The 14,069-nt window shown below is 39.5% G+C and overlaps 1 protein-coding gene across 1 annotated transcript in view; it reads left to right on the top strand.

The window, feature by feature from the left end:
• Nucleotides 1-13,670, top strand: part of Crls1 (cardiolipin synthase 1) — a 24,359-nt gene extending 10,689 nt beyond the window's left edge. The window contains exons 4-8 of the mRNA XM_055606525.1: nt 933-1,062; nt 6,462-6,547; nt 7,489-7,557; nt 10,082-10,173; nt 12,086-13,670. Of these exons, the coding sequence (XP_055462500.1) occupies nt 933-1,062; nt 6,462-6,547; nt 7,489-7,557; nt 10,082-10,173; nt 12,086-12,173 (465 nt within the window). The 3' untranslated portion in view covers nt 12,174-13,670. The remainder of the gene's footprint in view (nt 1-932; nt 1,063-6,461; nt 6,548-7,488; nt 7,558-10,081; nt 10,174-12,085) is intronic.
• Nucleotides 13,671-14,069: the final 399 nt, after the last annotated feature.

The raw sequence follows: 14,069 nt of genomic DNA, 5'->3' as shown, positions 1-14,069 counted from the left end.
TGTGTGTGTGTGTGTGTGTGTGTGTGTGTGTGTGTGTGTGTGTGTGTGTGTGGTGCAGGTCATCAAACCCAGGGCCTAACAGAAGTTAGCTAGTCAGCATTCTTCACCGAACTACAGCCTAACCCTCTGAACAAATATATTAAAAAGTTGAAAAGTGATTTTACAATGAGTTAGATAAGAGAGATGGCTTGGCCATAAAGAGTTCTTCCTACTCTTCCAGCAGAGCTGAGTTTGAATCTCAGTTCCTACATGGGACAGCTCCCAACTGCCCATAACTCCTGTGCAGACGGTCTGACAGTCTCTTCTGGCCTCTGTGGACACCCCAAACACATGGCTTACAGTCACACACAGGGATAAATTTAAATACTGAATGCACAAGAGTCAGATACTGCAGTGAACAGGTAGGGGTGTGAAAGGCGAGTGTCTCACTAGGAACTTTTTTTCTCAAGAGCAGGTTCCTAGGCACTCTGCCTTCTGTGAGTTTTGTGGGGGTTTTCATTTCTACATTTATGTTTGGGTTTGTCCCACGTGGGCATGTTGTGAAAATAGTGAAAAGTCAGTAGGACATCTTGAGGAGAAAGAGCAGTACTATAAATATTTGATACTCACTGGGCATGGTGGTGCACGCCTTTAATTCCAGCACTTAGGAGGCAGGTGATCACTGGAGGCCAGCCTGGCAACAAAGTGAGTCCAGGACAGCCAAGGCTACACAGAGAAACCCTGTCTTGAAACCCTCCCCCCACAAAAATTTGATACTTGTTTCAGACAATTGCTATTTTAAAAACGAAAAGAGTAACAATGCTTGGGGCTAAGTAACAAGATTTTACTGGCATTTTCTGAAAGCACAGTTGTTTTTCTGGTATCTCTTAAACTTCAAATTATCTACTCTGTTCCTATTATGATGTTTATTTAAAAAACACTTCTATTTTCAGTTGGATGGATTTATTGCTCGAAACTGGGCCAATCAAAAATCAGCTTTGGGAAGTGCTCTTGATCCACTTGCTGATAAAGTTCTTATCAGCATCTTATATGTTAGCTTGACCTATGCAGATCTTATTCCAGGTAAGAACACTGTCCTGTGTACTTTAACAGGGAAGAACAATGAAAGTGAGCTTAGGCCTTTTCTTGAGAAATAGTTTTTCTTCCAAAATATATTTTCAGCTTTATAGTGCTCAATTTCAAATAAACTGTTTTGCTTGTCACAGTATTTATTGTAGAATTTGTGTCCTTGTCACATGAGTAGAAAATTTCTAACTTTGTTTAAAATTAATTGAGATAATAGTTCATAGTGCCAATTCATAATATTCTAGAAATTTTTGGTGCTACATTGTGTTTTTAGTGCCCAGATATTTGGAAGTAATTTAAAATCACTTGATTTTTTTTTTTTTCAGTTTTTATTTTATGTGTTGGTATGTGTGTGTTTTACCTGCATGTCTGTGCACACTTGATGCCTGTGCCCACAGAAGGTAGAAGAGGGTGTTGTATCCCCTGAGACTGGAGTTAGAGACAGTTGTAAGCCTCCAGAAGAGTCCTAGAATTGAACCCAGGTCCTCTAGAAGAGCAGCCAGTGCTCTTAACCGCTGAGCCATCTCTCCAGCCCCATGGTTATCTTTTTTAAGTACAGTTTATTAATAATGGGAACTCTGATACTATGAGGCTATCTGTAAAAATTTATATTATTACTGTACAGTTTCAAGTCGTATACACATAGAGTGCGTTATCTAAATACTCTGAAATGTCATGTCTCTTGCTTTGCGCATTGTGCGTGCTTCCCTGGCTCTTCATTTTGTGCTTAGGCTGTATTTCTCAAGCAGTTTTTCTCCTTAACCCCAAGAGTTAAGTGGGGTTTGAGAACAGAAGCTGCTCCATTGCTGGTGTCTGGTGGAAGTGTAGTTCTGGTCTTGTATTACCACTAGTGTCCACTGGTAGCATCTGGTAGACCGAGTGTGGTGATGCCTTATCCTTGCGTGTCCATTGTTGGTGTCTGATAGGTGAAAGTAGTGATGCTAGTCCAGCTTGGTGTTCTTTTTAGTCTTTGGTTTTCTAAGTGCTCAAGACAGATTATTCTCAAGTATGTGGTAGTTCTTAATGTTCTTACTGTGATAATTGTTATTGATATGACAGCTGGTTCTTTTCTGATGTTAACCTGTGTCTAGTCAAACTCTCTACTTCTGACTATGTTGAAGTCCTCTGGCCCAAGGCACCCTGACTTTGGTTAATGACCATTTCTTTTCTCTCTCTGACTTCCTCACTGCACTGTGTGTCTGGAGCTGAGCAGGAACAAGCTCTACTTGCCCCAGCTCAGACATGGCTTTTCACAGCCACTTTGTTGGGTGATTTCTGTAGGGATTCATAGAGATCCTCTTTTCACGCACGTTAAGTAGTTTTTCTTGGAACTTTCTCCCAAGTGTTTACTATGATGGAACACTGAGAACTCTTTCTTGGCATATTATTGGTCTACCATTTTTCCCCTTTTAAGCTGCTGTTATGAGGTGAGTTACATTACTGTTTTTCTAGTGTTAAAGCAGGCTGAAGTTCCCGATATAAATCCAGTGTGGTCAGGATGCATTCTGGAGATATTGGTGGATTTGGTTTGACTGTATTTGTTGAAAATTTCTCATTCAGATTCATGATACTAGCTTAGTATTCTTTGTGTGTGTGTCTATGTGTGTGGCAGGGGTGTTCTTTGTACTTTTTACCCTACCAGCGGCCCATAATGCTAGGCATGTTCTACTACTGAGCTAAATTCCTGAGCTCTAGCCTGGGAGGTTCTTCCCCAAAAGATTTTTGTTGGTTTTTAAATTAACTTTTTAAGTTATAATATAAAGTAATGGATTTCATCATCTTCATTACACATGGTTCTCAGTCATTCCACTCTTTGCCTCCAGCGAACTCCTTTTCATTTTCAGTTAGTTCCCCTCTGCTTCCTGCTGTACATGTGTGCTCTTACCTGCTCTGTGACTCACCTTGCTTAAGGTCTTCTTTCCTCCTCTCTAGCTTTTATGACCTACAAAAGCGTACTCACATACATTAAATATGCATGTGCATCTGTGTAAATTTTTAAATTTAAGTTCTATGTGAGAGAGAACCTGTGGTTTTGAGTCTGGCTTATTTAGCCTAATAATTATTTTCAACCCATTTGCTGCAAATGTCGTGACTCTAAGTGCATACAGTTTTGTTTATCATTTGTTTTTGAGCACCGAGGCTGGTTCTGTTTCCTGACTTTTGTGAACAGTGCAGCAGTCCATGTGCAGGTCTCTGGGTGCGGACTAGAGTGCTGCTGTGTACTCAGGAGTGGCATAGCGGGGTGATGTGTCCTTCTCTTCTGTCTCTTGAGGAAGCTCATACAGTGGTGTGCTATAGTGGTTGCATTCCCACCAGCAGTGACTATAGGGTCCCCTTCACCGTATTGCTCGTCAGCATGTGTTGTCATTTTTTCCTTGGGGATAGCCATTCCGCTAAGTCCCTGTTTGTAATGTCAGTGTTGTTACTAGCCTCCTCAAACTTGTTAGTGGCTTTTTTTTCTTCATTCTTGGTTGGTGTTCATGTGACACTACAGTTTTTAAATTTTGATGTTTGATAAAATTTGTTGAAGCCAGTGAGGAGAGTTTTGGAAGGTGATTAATTTTTCTTTAATTGTTCCAGGGTTTAAAAATTCATCTGATGTATATTTTTCAAGTTGTGATACTTTTTTCCTATGAACTTAACCATTTTACTTACATTATTAAGAAGTTTCTTTTTTGTTGCAACTTTTTGTTCATACCGTAAGATATATGCTATATAGTAATGTTCTAATTTTCACCTTGAGTCTTATTTCCTTCTGTTTTTCTTTTTATAATTTTGCCACATGTTTGCCAGTTCTTTGACTTCTGATGAACCAAATATCGGTTAGAAAAGACTCATGGATTGTTTCCTTCTTCATTAATGGTGCTCTCCCCACACCCCTTTCTGGGCTTTTCTTGATCCTTTTTTGTATATCTTCTAGTAGAATTAAAAAGAACCACATGTAATGAAACATTCTTTAGTAGCTTTATTAAGAAATAAATAGATTAAAAGTTTAATGATATTTTATTTAACCCAGTGTATTAATGTCATTATGCTGGGCTGGTGAGATCACTCAGTGGCTAAAGGCTCCTCTAAGCCTAAAGACTTGAGTTCTGTCCTCTGGACCCACGTGGTAGAAAGAGGACTGATTTTCAGTTCTCTAACTGCCTGTGCCATGCCCCCACCCCACATGCTTATACACAAAATAAATCTTTTAAATGTAATTCAAAAAACTTAGAATGTGATTCTAGCATATAATCATTTAAAAATTACCAAATTGAAGTATGAAACATCAAAATCGATTGTTTGCCTTTACTGTACCTTTCTATTCTGATTTAGGTTGTTGATAGTATTCATGATGTGTGTATTGACAGTGCAGCCTTATGGATGGGCACATTGCTCATTGCTTCTAGCTTTTGTGAAGTTTATTTGCGGCTGCATTTTTTGTTTATGTATCACTTTTCATTGCATTTTGTGTGTTTGTTAGTGTTTTTGTCATTGTCTGTGCAGAGTAGTTTCCTGTTTTCATGACTTTTTTTTATATGTCTGGTTAATAATTACTTCATAGGTTTGGAATGGGGCTAAGTGTCAGAACACTTGCCTAATATGCACAAGACCTAATAAGCAAAATAAGAATATTTTTTATTTGGGAATTTGTGTGGATTCTGTAGGTGTCTTTTGTTAATGATTTCAAGCTTAACTGCATGTTCAGAGACTATATATGCTCTATAACTTTAGTCTTCAGCCTGTATACAATCAGATTTTAAAAGCATGTACTTTAGTGAATGGATTTTCTGTAGTATTAATTTTTACTGTTCTGTGTATAAGTTCAGTGAGTGTAACTTTCAGTCTTATTGAAAATTTTAACTTCTTGACCTTTCCCCCCTTTTTGGTCTGCTTGTCAATTACTGAGAGATTGGGTTAAATGTTTTCTTCTTTGTGTCTTGTTTTATTCATCTCCTCTCTCGCCCAAAAAGTTTAATTTTCCTTTGTTATTTAAAATCATGCTATTCACAGCACGTAAGTTGGAATTGTATACTTGTGACAAGTGGAGTGTTTTATCTGAAAGTGGTATACCATGTGGTTGCAGGTAGTAAAATGGCTCCAAAGACACTGCCCAGGTCTTCATTCCATAGACCTCTGTAGCCCTCCTAAGACCTCATACATCTCCTTGAATCTCCGGAGACCTCTGTAGACCTCCATCCTGCACACATTTCTTCATAGGCACTGGTTTTGATGTGCAGAGGCTGACTTCATTTTAAAGTGTGGTTGTTGTTAATTTATCAGTCAGTGCTTACTGAAGAAACATTTGTTTAATGGCATAAACGATGCATCTAGAAATCATGATTTAGAGTAGCCTGGCTATTTACTACAGGGACCATGATCTGCTAGACACATTTTCTCTTTGAAACAGCACTGTTGTGGAGAGTAAGGCCAAAGCAAATTCAATTTAATCTGCAGTTTCAGGTTCAGAACTGGAGAATTCCCTAAACACAGCTTTGGATTACCTTTGAGCTGTCTGTGAACTATGATTTGTACCCAGAATTTTCTCCATTGAATTTATTTTGTAAAATAAAGGATTGTGAAGGCTCTAAAGTAAAATAAGTTCTCTGTCCTCCCATCTAAAATATCCTTTTGTTGCCTGTGTCCCTGGGACCATGCTGGAAAATCTGAGGAATATGAGTTGAGTATCCCAATGACAAACACTTTGGGGTTTTGGATTGTTGGAGATTAGTGATTTTCAGCTGGCAATATGCAAATATTATAGCACCCAAGAAACTGAAATCTGAAACAACTCTTGTCCGTGCACATTGGATAAGGGAGACCCTGCCTGTCATAAGAATTGAAGGACAAGGCTGGGCAGGAAGAAGAAAAATAGTTGTCTGGGTGGCAACTAGTTCAACGAGTGGAACTGTTTTTATACTTCTGTAAACTGTATGTGTAAAAACTCTTTAGAGAAGAGACTGAAATTCAAATACAAGAAACCCTAAGACTTCCAGGATATTTCAACTCCTCTGACACCCCTTTAACCTCCATTTCATTGTTTTTCATCCAGTGAGCATGATGTAATTTTCCCAGAATCACAAAGCTGAGAAGAGTGGGATGTGGGAAGGCTAGGGGTAGCTCGTACTATTACATACCAACTTGCAGTTTATAGACAGACACACGAGGGAACGAAAGTGGTGAGCTGATGAGAATTCTGGAGGTACATAAGTCACAGAGCCAAGTCTGCAATTCGTTCTGATTACAAGAGGGAACGAAAGACTGGAGCCTCACTGTAGGGGAATAAGTATTTATTACAAAATTTTATTGATGGGAGACACTGAGTAGTGTGAGGCTGAATGAGGCTTTACTGCAGTCATAATATCTATTAGTAATTTTAAACTCATTACTGTTATTTTATATTTGATTTTCAGTCCCACTCACTTACATGATAATTTCAAGAGATGTAATGTTGATTGCTGCTGTGTTTTATGTCAGATACCGAACTCTTCCAACACCGGTAAGTTTCAGAATATATTCCGTTAGCATTACTACTTATAAATATTCACTCTAAGGAATACTGAAGGCCATACTGAAGGCCAGCTCTTCAGTATGAAGCCAGGGCAGCTGGCGGGCTCCACACAGTTTAGTTACAGGCGTGTCAGCTCCCAGCTATACATTGTTTCATTCAGCCTCGCTGTGGGGAGGGCCAGAAGCTGTTTTTAAAATCACTCATAGAAGAATGGAATGGTTTGCTTCTATACTAGTCCATTGGGTCCTGTAAATATTTGAGCACATAAGTATAGCATTGCCTTTTTTTGATTCTGAGGAAAAATACTTATTTATTTATTTATTTATTTATTTATTTATTTATTTATTTATTTTTCTTATCAGTTACATTTTATTAACTCTGTATCCCAGCTGTGTCCCGATCCCTCATTCCCTCCCAGTCCCTCCCTCCCTCCCTATTTTGTTTTTTTAACCTGTAAAAGAGAATAACATGTTTCTTTACTGAAAATGTGATGAAGCAAACTTTGTTAGACCGATTGTATACAATTCTGTAGGACTTGACAAATTTATATTTTTCTAAAAGATTTATTTTATTTATTTATTATATGTACAGTGTTCTGCCTGCATACCAGCAGAGGGCACCAGATCTCATTCTAAATGGTTGTGAGCCACCATGTAGTTGCTGGGAATTGAACTCAGGACTTTTGGAAGAGCAGCCAGTGTTCTTAACCTCTGAGCCATCTCTCCAGCCCCACAAATCTACATTTGGAAGAAAGTTATTTTCAGTAATCCAGAATGATTAGCTAAGTGTGTAAATAATGCTCATTTAACATGATAAGGAAGATAAACACACACATATATACATATACTGGAGCTCAGCATAGGGTGAACACTGGGTAACTTTTGTTTGAAACCTGAACAATAAATTGAAACTTCTTTTTCTTTTGCCAGAGAACACTAGCCAAGTACTTCAATCCTTGCTATGCTACTGCTAGGTTAAAACCGACATTCATAAGCAAGGTAAGAGACTCACAGCAGCCTTTAAAGAAGCCAGTTCTTTTTTTTTTTTTTTAAAGATTTATTTATTATTTATACAGTATTCTGCCTGTATGTGTGACTGCTTACCAGGAGAAGGCCCCAGATCTTATTATAGATAGTTGTGATCCACCATGTGGTTGCTGGGAATTGAACTCAGGAACTTTGAAAGAACAGCCAGTGTTCTTAACCTCTGAGCCATCTCTCCAGTCCCAAGAAGCTAGTTCTTTATGAATGTCTCAAGAACAGCGTAGAATGAAAGCATTCTTAAAAATTTGTGCGCACGTGTGTACATGCACACGTGTGGAGGGCAGAGACATCTCATTCAGGGTCAGTTCTCTCTTTTCGTCTTGTAGGTCCTGGGTCTTGAACTCAGGTTGTCAGGCTTGGCCACAGGCACGTTTGCCTGCTGAGCAGTCTCGTTAAGTAGAGACTGAGATAAATTTAAATGCATTGATCAGAGGGTCTAGAGAGGGTCAGATGGACAATTTTAAGTTCTTCATCTTCTGAATTTTTAGATCCTTTGTATATGCAGTTTGTCTGTGTTGATAGTCTAAAAAGTGTATTTTGAATGAGATCATAGGTCAGGTAGAAGTGAGATGTGCTTCTTGATTGAGGTGCAAGATTATCAAGAGTCTCTTATGCTTTTCCTGTCTCCCTGTGGTCAAAACACCACATGTAAGACCCATTCATTCATTCATTTTAGTTGCAGGTACCTGTGCAGTGAGGGGTGTGTGTGTGTGTGTGTGTGTGTGTAGACTACTGTTGGGAGTCTTCCTCTCACTTTCCACATTTATTGATTGAAGCAGAGTCTCATAGTTGAACCTTGAGCTTCCCTTAGTTCTAGGGATCTCTTGTCTATTTACCCAGCTGAGCCATTTCTCTAGCCCCAAGCCTTTTATTTTTAAGAGTGTTAGATGAAAATGGAATAGACAGTTTTATTTACTAATAGAGTTAATCTAAGTTGTTTATTGTGTTTTGCCTTAAAAAAATGTACACCAACCTTTGTACAGAAAAAAGATATTAATGCCTTGAGAAGTTCACTGAAGTCATCCTTCCATTCTATTTCTTGTGACAGAGATGTAACAGCTAAGGTATCTTTGGGACAAAGGGACCATTGTTTTTGTATTAGGCTCCGTGGCGCAGAGTATTACCAACATAGAGGGAGCTTTTAGCTTCATGTGACTTTGTGTTAAGTGCAGCAATTTGAATGTAGTACTCCATAGAAAATCACTGAAGTGCTGGGACAAACACACCAATAAACACTTGTTCTTACAGGAAGTTTCTCATCAGATTTTATTATTATTTATTTGTAAAAATTTATTTGTTTTAAAGAAAAAGTGTGATATAAGGGTAACTTATTTGTCTGATGCCATTGTCACTCTCATCTGGTAACCTGGGCCTTGTCCTGGAAGCTTCCGTCCCCGTATAATCTTCTCTAGGCCTAGAGTGTTCTCAACTTCTGAGAGTTGATGCTGAGTAAGCACACCCTTTCTTGTTCTTTTTTAACTCTGGCTGGCTGGTTCAAACTCAGCTGTTCTGGCTCAAACTCTTCCCCAAGTTGAGTGATTCAAACTGTCTTCCCTCTGCTTCTGACTGAATTTCTCTGCTTGGCCTCAAACTAACTTCAGCAATTTGTTCTAATCTCCTGGTTCCTTCTCATTTTCTGGCTCATCTGTCTTCAGCTGTGTCTAGCTTATTCTCTCTCTGCAACCTGTCTCTGTACAACTGTCATGGTGTCCCCCCGCCCCCGCCTGTGTGTGTGTGTGTCTGTGTCTGTCTGTGTGCGCGTGCGCTGCTTCTTTTTAAGTCATCTCCTTCCTCTCTGTTTTCGTGAGAGTTGGGCATATCCTATTCTGTCAAACCTTTCTCTTGATTCATCACTTTGCCTTAAACTAGGCATCAATTTCAAACATGGGTGCTTTCTTCTGTCAACTAACTTAACTTCATTGTTTGAGATTAAAGGTATATACGAAGAATGTGTCTGTATTTCAGCCAGAGTAGCCATGTTGCTGGGTTAAAGTCCCTCTACAGTGTGATCACTGGAGGATTCATGGCAATGAATGCATTTCAGTTTCCTGACCTCAAAGGGTACAGCAGGCAGCAAGTAAAGTGGCCTTGGAAGTCTGTGTTATAGGTTTGGCTCTACTGCTGTTGTGATCTTCTCACCCAAGGAGAAGCCACTTCATTATTTCTTATTTACAAAGCTGTTTGAATGGGCAGCAAGGGAAAAAGGCAAAGAATTTTGTAGCATCATTGAATTGCTGTGGGATTTGAGGTGTGATACTTCTTGATAGCTTTCACTACCCTCATTGTAAATGGAGGGGCTGTGTAGACAGATAGGTCAGTTGGGGACTCTGATCTGTGACATATTCTCACCAGGGAATGCCAGCTTTGGTTACTGTCAGTCAGTATCCAGAATGTTTAGAGTGTGTCATGGTGAGAATACCTTTGCCTCAAAAGCTTGAAACATTTGGTACTGCTCATTTACAATGCCTTTATTTTTCAGGTAAATACAGCAGTCCAGTTAATTTTGGTGGCAGCTTCTTTGGCAGCTCCAGTTTTCAATTATGCTGACAGCATTTATCTTCAGATACTATGGTAAGTTAAATTTAGAATTACTCGGAGAATATCAGTACACTGGCTTATTGTGATAATCCTAGAATGACTTTGATCTTGAAGTGTTTAATGAACATTAGGTAGACAAAGCTATGGCCACCCATCTTTCCTTCCACTACTTTTCCTGATTTTATTTGACTTTTTAAAAACAACTGATTGAGACCACTTAATGCATCTTGTGTGTGCATGGGTATAATACCCTCTACTAAAGCATATAGTCTCTAAGGAGCCATATCCCTGAAGAAAATCAATTCTTCCTTACCCCCAGCCATCAGTTCCCAATAGCTCCCCAGAAAAGAATTTCATGAGTCCCCAACAGTATCTATGCAGAGATTTTAGCTTGCTTGTACAGGTCTTGTGCTTGCCTGCAGTCATAGCCACTGTAAGTTCATGTGCACAATGTCTTCATCACGTTGAAGAAATACTGGTTTTTTGCAAGTACCCACTACCTCTGGCTCTTACAATTTCCCCTGCTTTTTGTATGATGATCCCTGATCCTTGGGGAATGGGAGTGTGATATAGCTCTTCTATTTGCAGCTGGGCACTCCATAGTCTCTTATAAGCAACAGTTTAGCCAGTGTGAACCCTGAGAGCCACATAGCAAGTAGCAAGATGTCCCCAGGTGTGCAGTAGTGGCACAGATGTTATGGGAGTAACTAGCCACTTTCATGTTGGATTTAAGACCTACTCCACAAGATGGAACTAAAGCCTGGTTCCATTATCAGGGCCCAAACCAGTGGTTGGCTAAGTTACAGGCCTTTGGAGAGAACTTCATACTATCATTCTACTAAATGGGCATAGTAATGAGTACTCCCCTATGTTCCTGTTGTTAGTTCCATGTTAGTGCATCTCCCAACCCTCATCAGAGAAGCCTCTTTTTACAATAGATGGTGATTAACATCTAGCCATTGCGCACTATCATCCTTGGGCATGGAGCATAGACGTTAGCAGTCACAGCTGGGAGCAATGAGAAAGATTGCCAATGTGTTAAGAGTTTTGGAGGAAAAGAAAGTAAGAAGAGGAATAACTGCAGGAAGGAAGTGGCATTTGAGCTGTAAGAATAGGTGAGCTGTCTCCTCAACAGACATTTTGGACAGTGGTGTTGAGGATCCAGCCTTGTAGAGGGGTGCAGTGGGAGAACACCCATTCAAAGCATTTTGAATCTTATCTTAGTATGTAATTACTCATTTGTAAATGTCTTGAAATGTGTCAACAGTCAGACTTTTAAGCATTCTAATCAGGTTGCCATGTTGATTTTTAACTATTTTGGTAAACTTTTAATTATACTTAAAACTTGCTTTAGCACTCTGAACAAAGGTGGTTGATTAATCAAAGTAAGTTATGCTAAAGACTTTTAAAAATGATACAGTCTAAACTTTATTTTCTTACATAAAATGAAAATTTTTTTCCGTTGTGTTTTTGTTTATCAATGGAGTTTCTCTCTCTCAAATAAGCTGTGTCAGTAGATAGCCTGTCTCTCCTGTTTTTGATTAAAGGTAATGCATGACTTTAGATATGCACCAAGCAGTCCAAGTTGGAGTGGTCTAGATTTGAGCCAACTTCCTCCAGTCTTTTCACAGTTGTCTCCATTTCTGTCTGTGTTAATGTTGTTGTTTTTGTGGAAGAAAAATGAGAACATACAGCACCTAGGGTTGTGTGTGGGAAAGGGCAGTGCTAGTACTGCTGATCTTTAGGCCTTGATAATTAGATGGCTTTTATTTGGATCACCAATTCAGTTGATATCTTAAAGGAAGAGGAGGCCAGGGATTTAGGTTTGTAGTCAGACAGTTCCATCACAGTCGTGTTTTCTTAGTCCGTCTTTTACAGATGTACTTCATGATCTCTGCTGTCAATGTCCTCAGATTTGACAGCTGGGTCCCGTCTCTCCTTCCAGGTGTGGCACGGCATTTACTACAGCTGCCTCAGCATACAGTTACTATCACTATGGTCGGAAAACTGTTCAGGTGATAAAGGGTAAATGAGAGGCACCCGGATCCAGCAGCAAGGAAGCCACTTGCATCATCGGCAGCAGCGCCAGTGAAAGCTACAGGACGTTCCCAATCTTGGTGTTCAGCTTGCGAAAGGACTTGTCAGACAAACCATGTCTTAAAAACGGAAGTAGTGTATGGCGAAAATAAGCTCGATCATGGGCCTATGCAGAATTTCCAGTGTATTTTTAAATACAAATAAAACTATAATGTGGGATTTTTAATCTTAAGTTCTTGATTAATTTGTGAGATGATTTATTCTAGTTATTGTCTTTTTAATGTTATATGTAAAACAAAACAAAAACAAAGGAAAGCAGGAGAGAGTTTCCTGAGATTAGGTATATACCCTACATAGAATGGCTTCACATCTTTATGTTTGAATTTAAATCTGTAGACACATTAACAGTTCATGTGACTTATACTTGATTGTTTGAAAACATGAGAATAAAATTAGTTGTGGGTAGTATAAGGTGTTTAGAGCTTTAAAATGCAGTAAGTTTTGGAAATAAAAAGATCAAACAAAACAGAAGGTACTGAAATTCACCAGTAGTCTTCCCGCCTCTCAGGACCAGATAGTTTTTGTATCAGGATATCAGGTAACACAGGAGTCAAAAAAAAAAAAAAAAAAAGGCAGAGAATTACATCTGTGCCTTTCCACTGTTTCTAATGTGATGCTTTTATGGTATTGAAGCCTGTACTTGTGTCATGTAAATAATACGAAACTATATTTTTTCAAAGCTCTTTTTTTTTTTAAACTTGGGGAATCTTCCATTGTTAACATGATAAAAGAATAAAAGACATTGGGGAAAACAAGTCTTCCACGTGGCTTGTTCCGTGGTGTGTCTTTGTGCAGCTGCCCAGTTTTCCCGATGTTTGAAGTGCACTTAGATGCAGCACATGTCCTTACATTGTAAAAATGACTGGTTCAGGACCATTCTGGTCTTAAAGACCTGCTGTACCCTTGTATTCAGGGTAGTGGGGTACAGGTAGGGTCGGAGGCTGGGGGGTCTTCCACATTCTAGAGGCCTTTTGTTGCCCTTTCTCCTCAGCTCTAACCTGAGTATAATGTGGAACTGTGTAGTAAGACTCTGAAGTCAGTGTGTTGACCTGTTAAAATGGAGATTGAAAACTCTAGCTTTCTTGCATTGTGCAATCCTCTGTTGCTGGTCTGGGCTTCTGTCACCCAGATCACCAGCTTAACCACTGTGCTGACTTGGATAAGAATGTCTCCTAGTCTCAGGTATTTGAGTATTTGGTCCCCAGTGAGAGGCACCATTGGGGGAAGTTGGGGAAGAATTATGTCACTGGGGACAGGCTCTGAGGTTTCAAAGCCACATGCTGTTGCCAGTTCTTGCTCTGCTTTTGCTTGTAGCTCAGGATTTGACCTCTCAGCTCTTACCTCCAATTACCTGCCTCCCTGCTGTCAGCTTCTTACCGTGACAGATTCTTACCCCTCTGGAACAACAAGCTAAATAAACCTTTCCTATGTGAGCTGCCTTGGTCCTGGTGTTTTGTCACAGCAATAGGAAAGTAACTGACGCAGCCCCTGGGCTTGGCCCATACTAACTAAACCCTACCACTGAATCACAGGAGCGAGAGAAAAGGATGGGGCAAGGCCGGCCATTGCCTCTCCCTCTCCCAGACAGCTTTCTAACTGGGAGCTGCTAAGGCTGGAGACAGGACTGCCGGAGCATGCAGAACCCTGAGCCCACAGGAATGTCAAAAAGATTGCAAAGTGCTGATGGGGGAAATTAGATGTTTACTCTGCTTTATTATGTTTGCTTATTGTGGTTGTTGATCCGTAGTATATCGTTAGAATGGTTTTTGATGTTCAGGATTTTTTTTATATTGAATTGTTACAAAATACATTCTGTCATTAAATGTTCTAAA

The sequence above is a fragment of the Psammomys obesus genome, unplaced genomic scaffold (genome assembly GCF_907164565.1).
Source record: "Psammomys obesus unplaced genomic scaffold, mPsaObe1.curated_primary_1811, whole genome shotgun sequence".
Classification (NCBI taxonomy): Eukaryota; Metazoa; Chordata; class Mammalia; order Rodentia; family Muridae; genus Psammomys; species Psammomys obesus.
The sequence above is the reverse complement of the archived record's forward strand: the minus strand, read 5'-3'. Positions and strand labels throughout refer to the sequence as shown.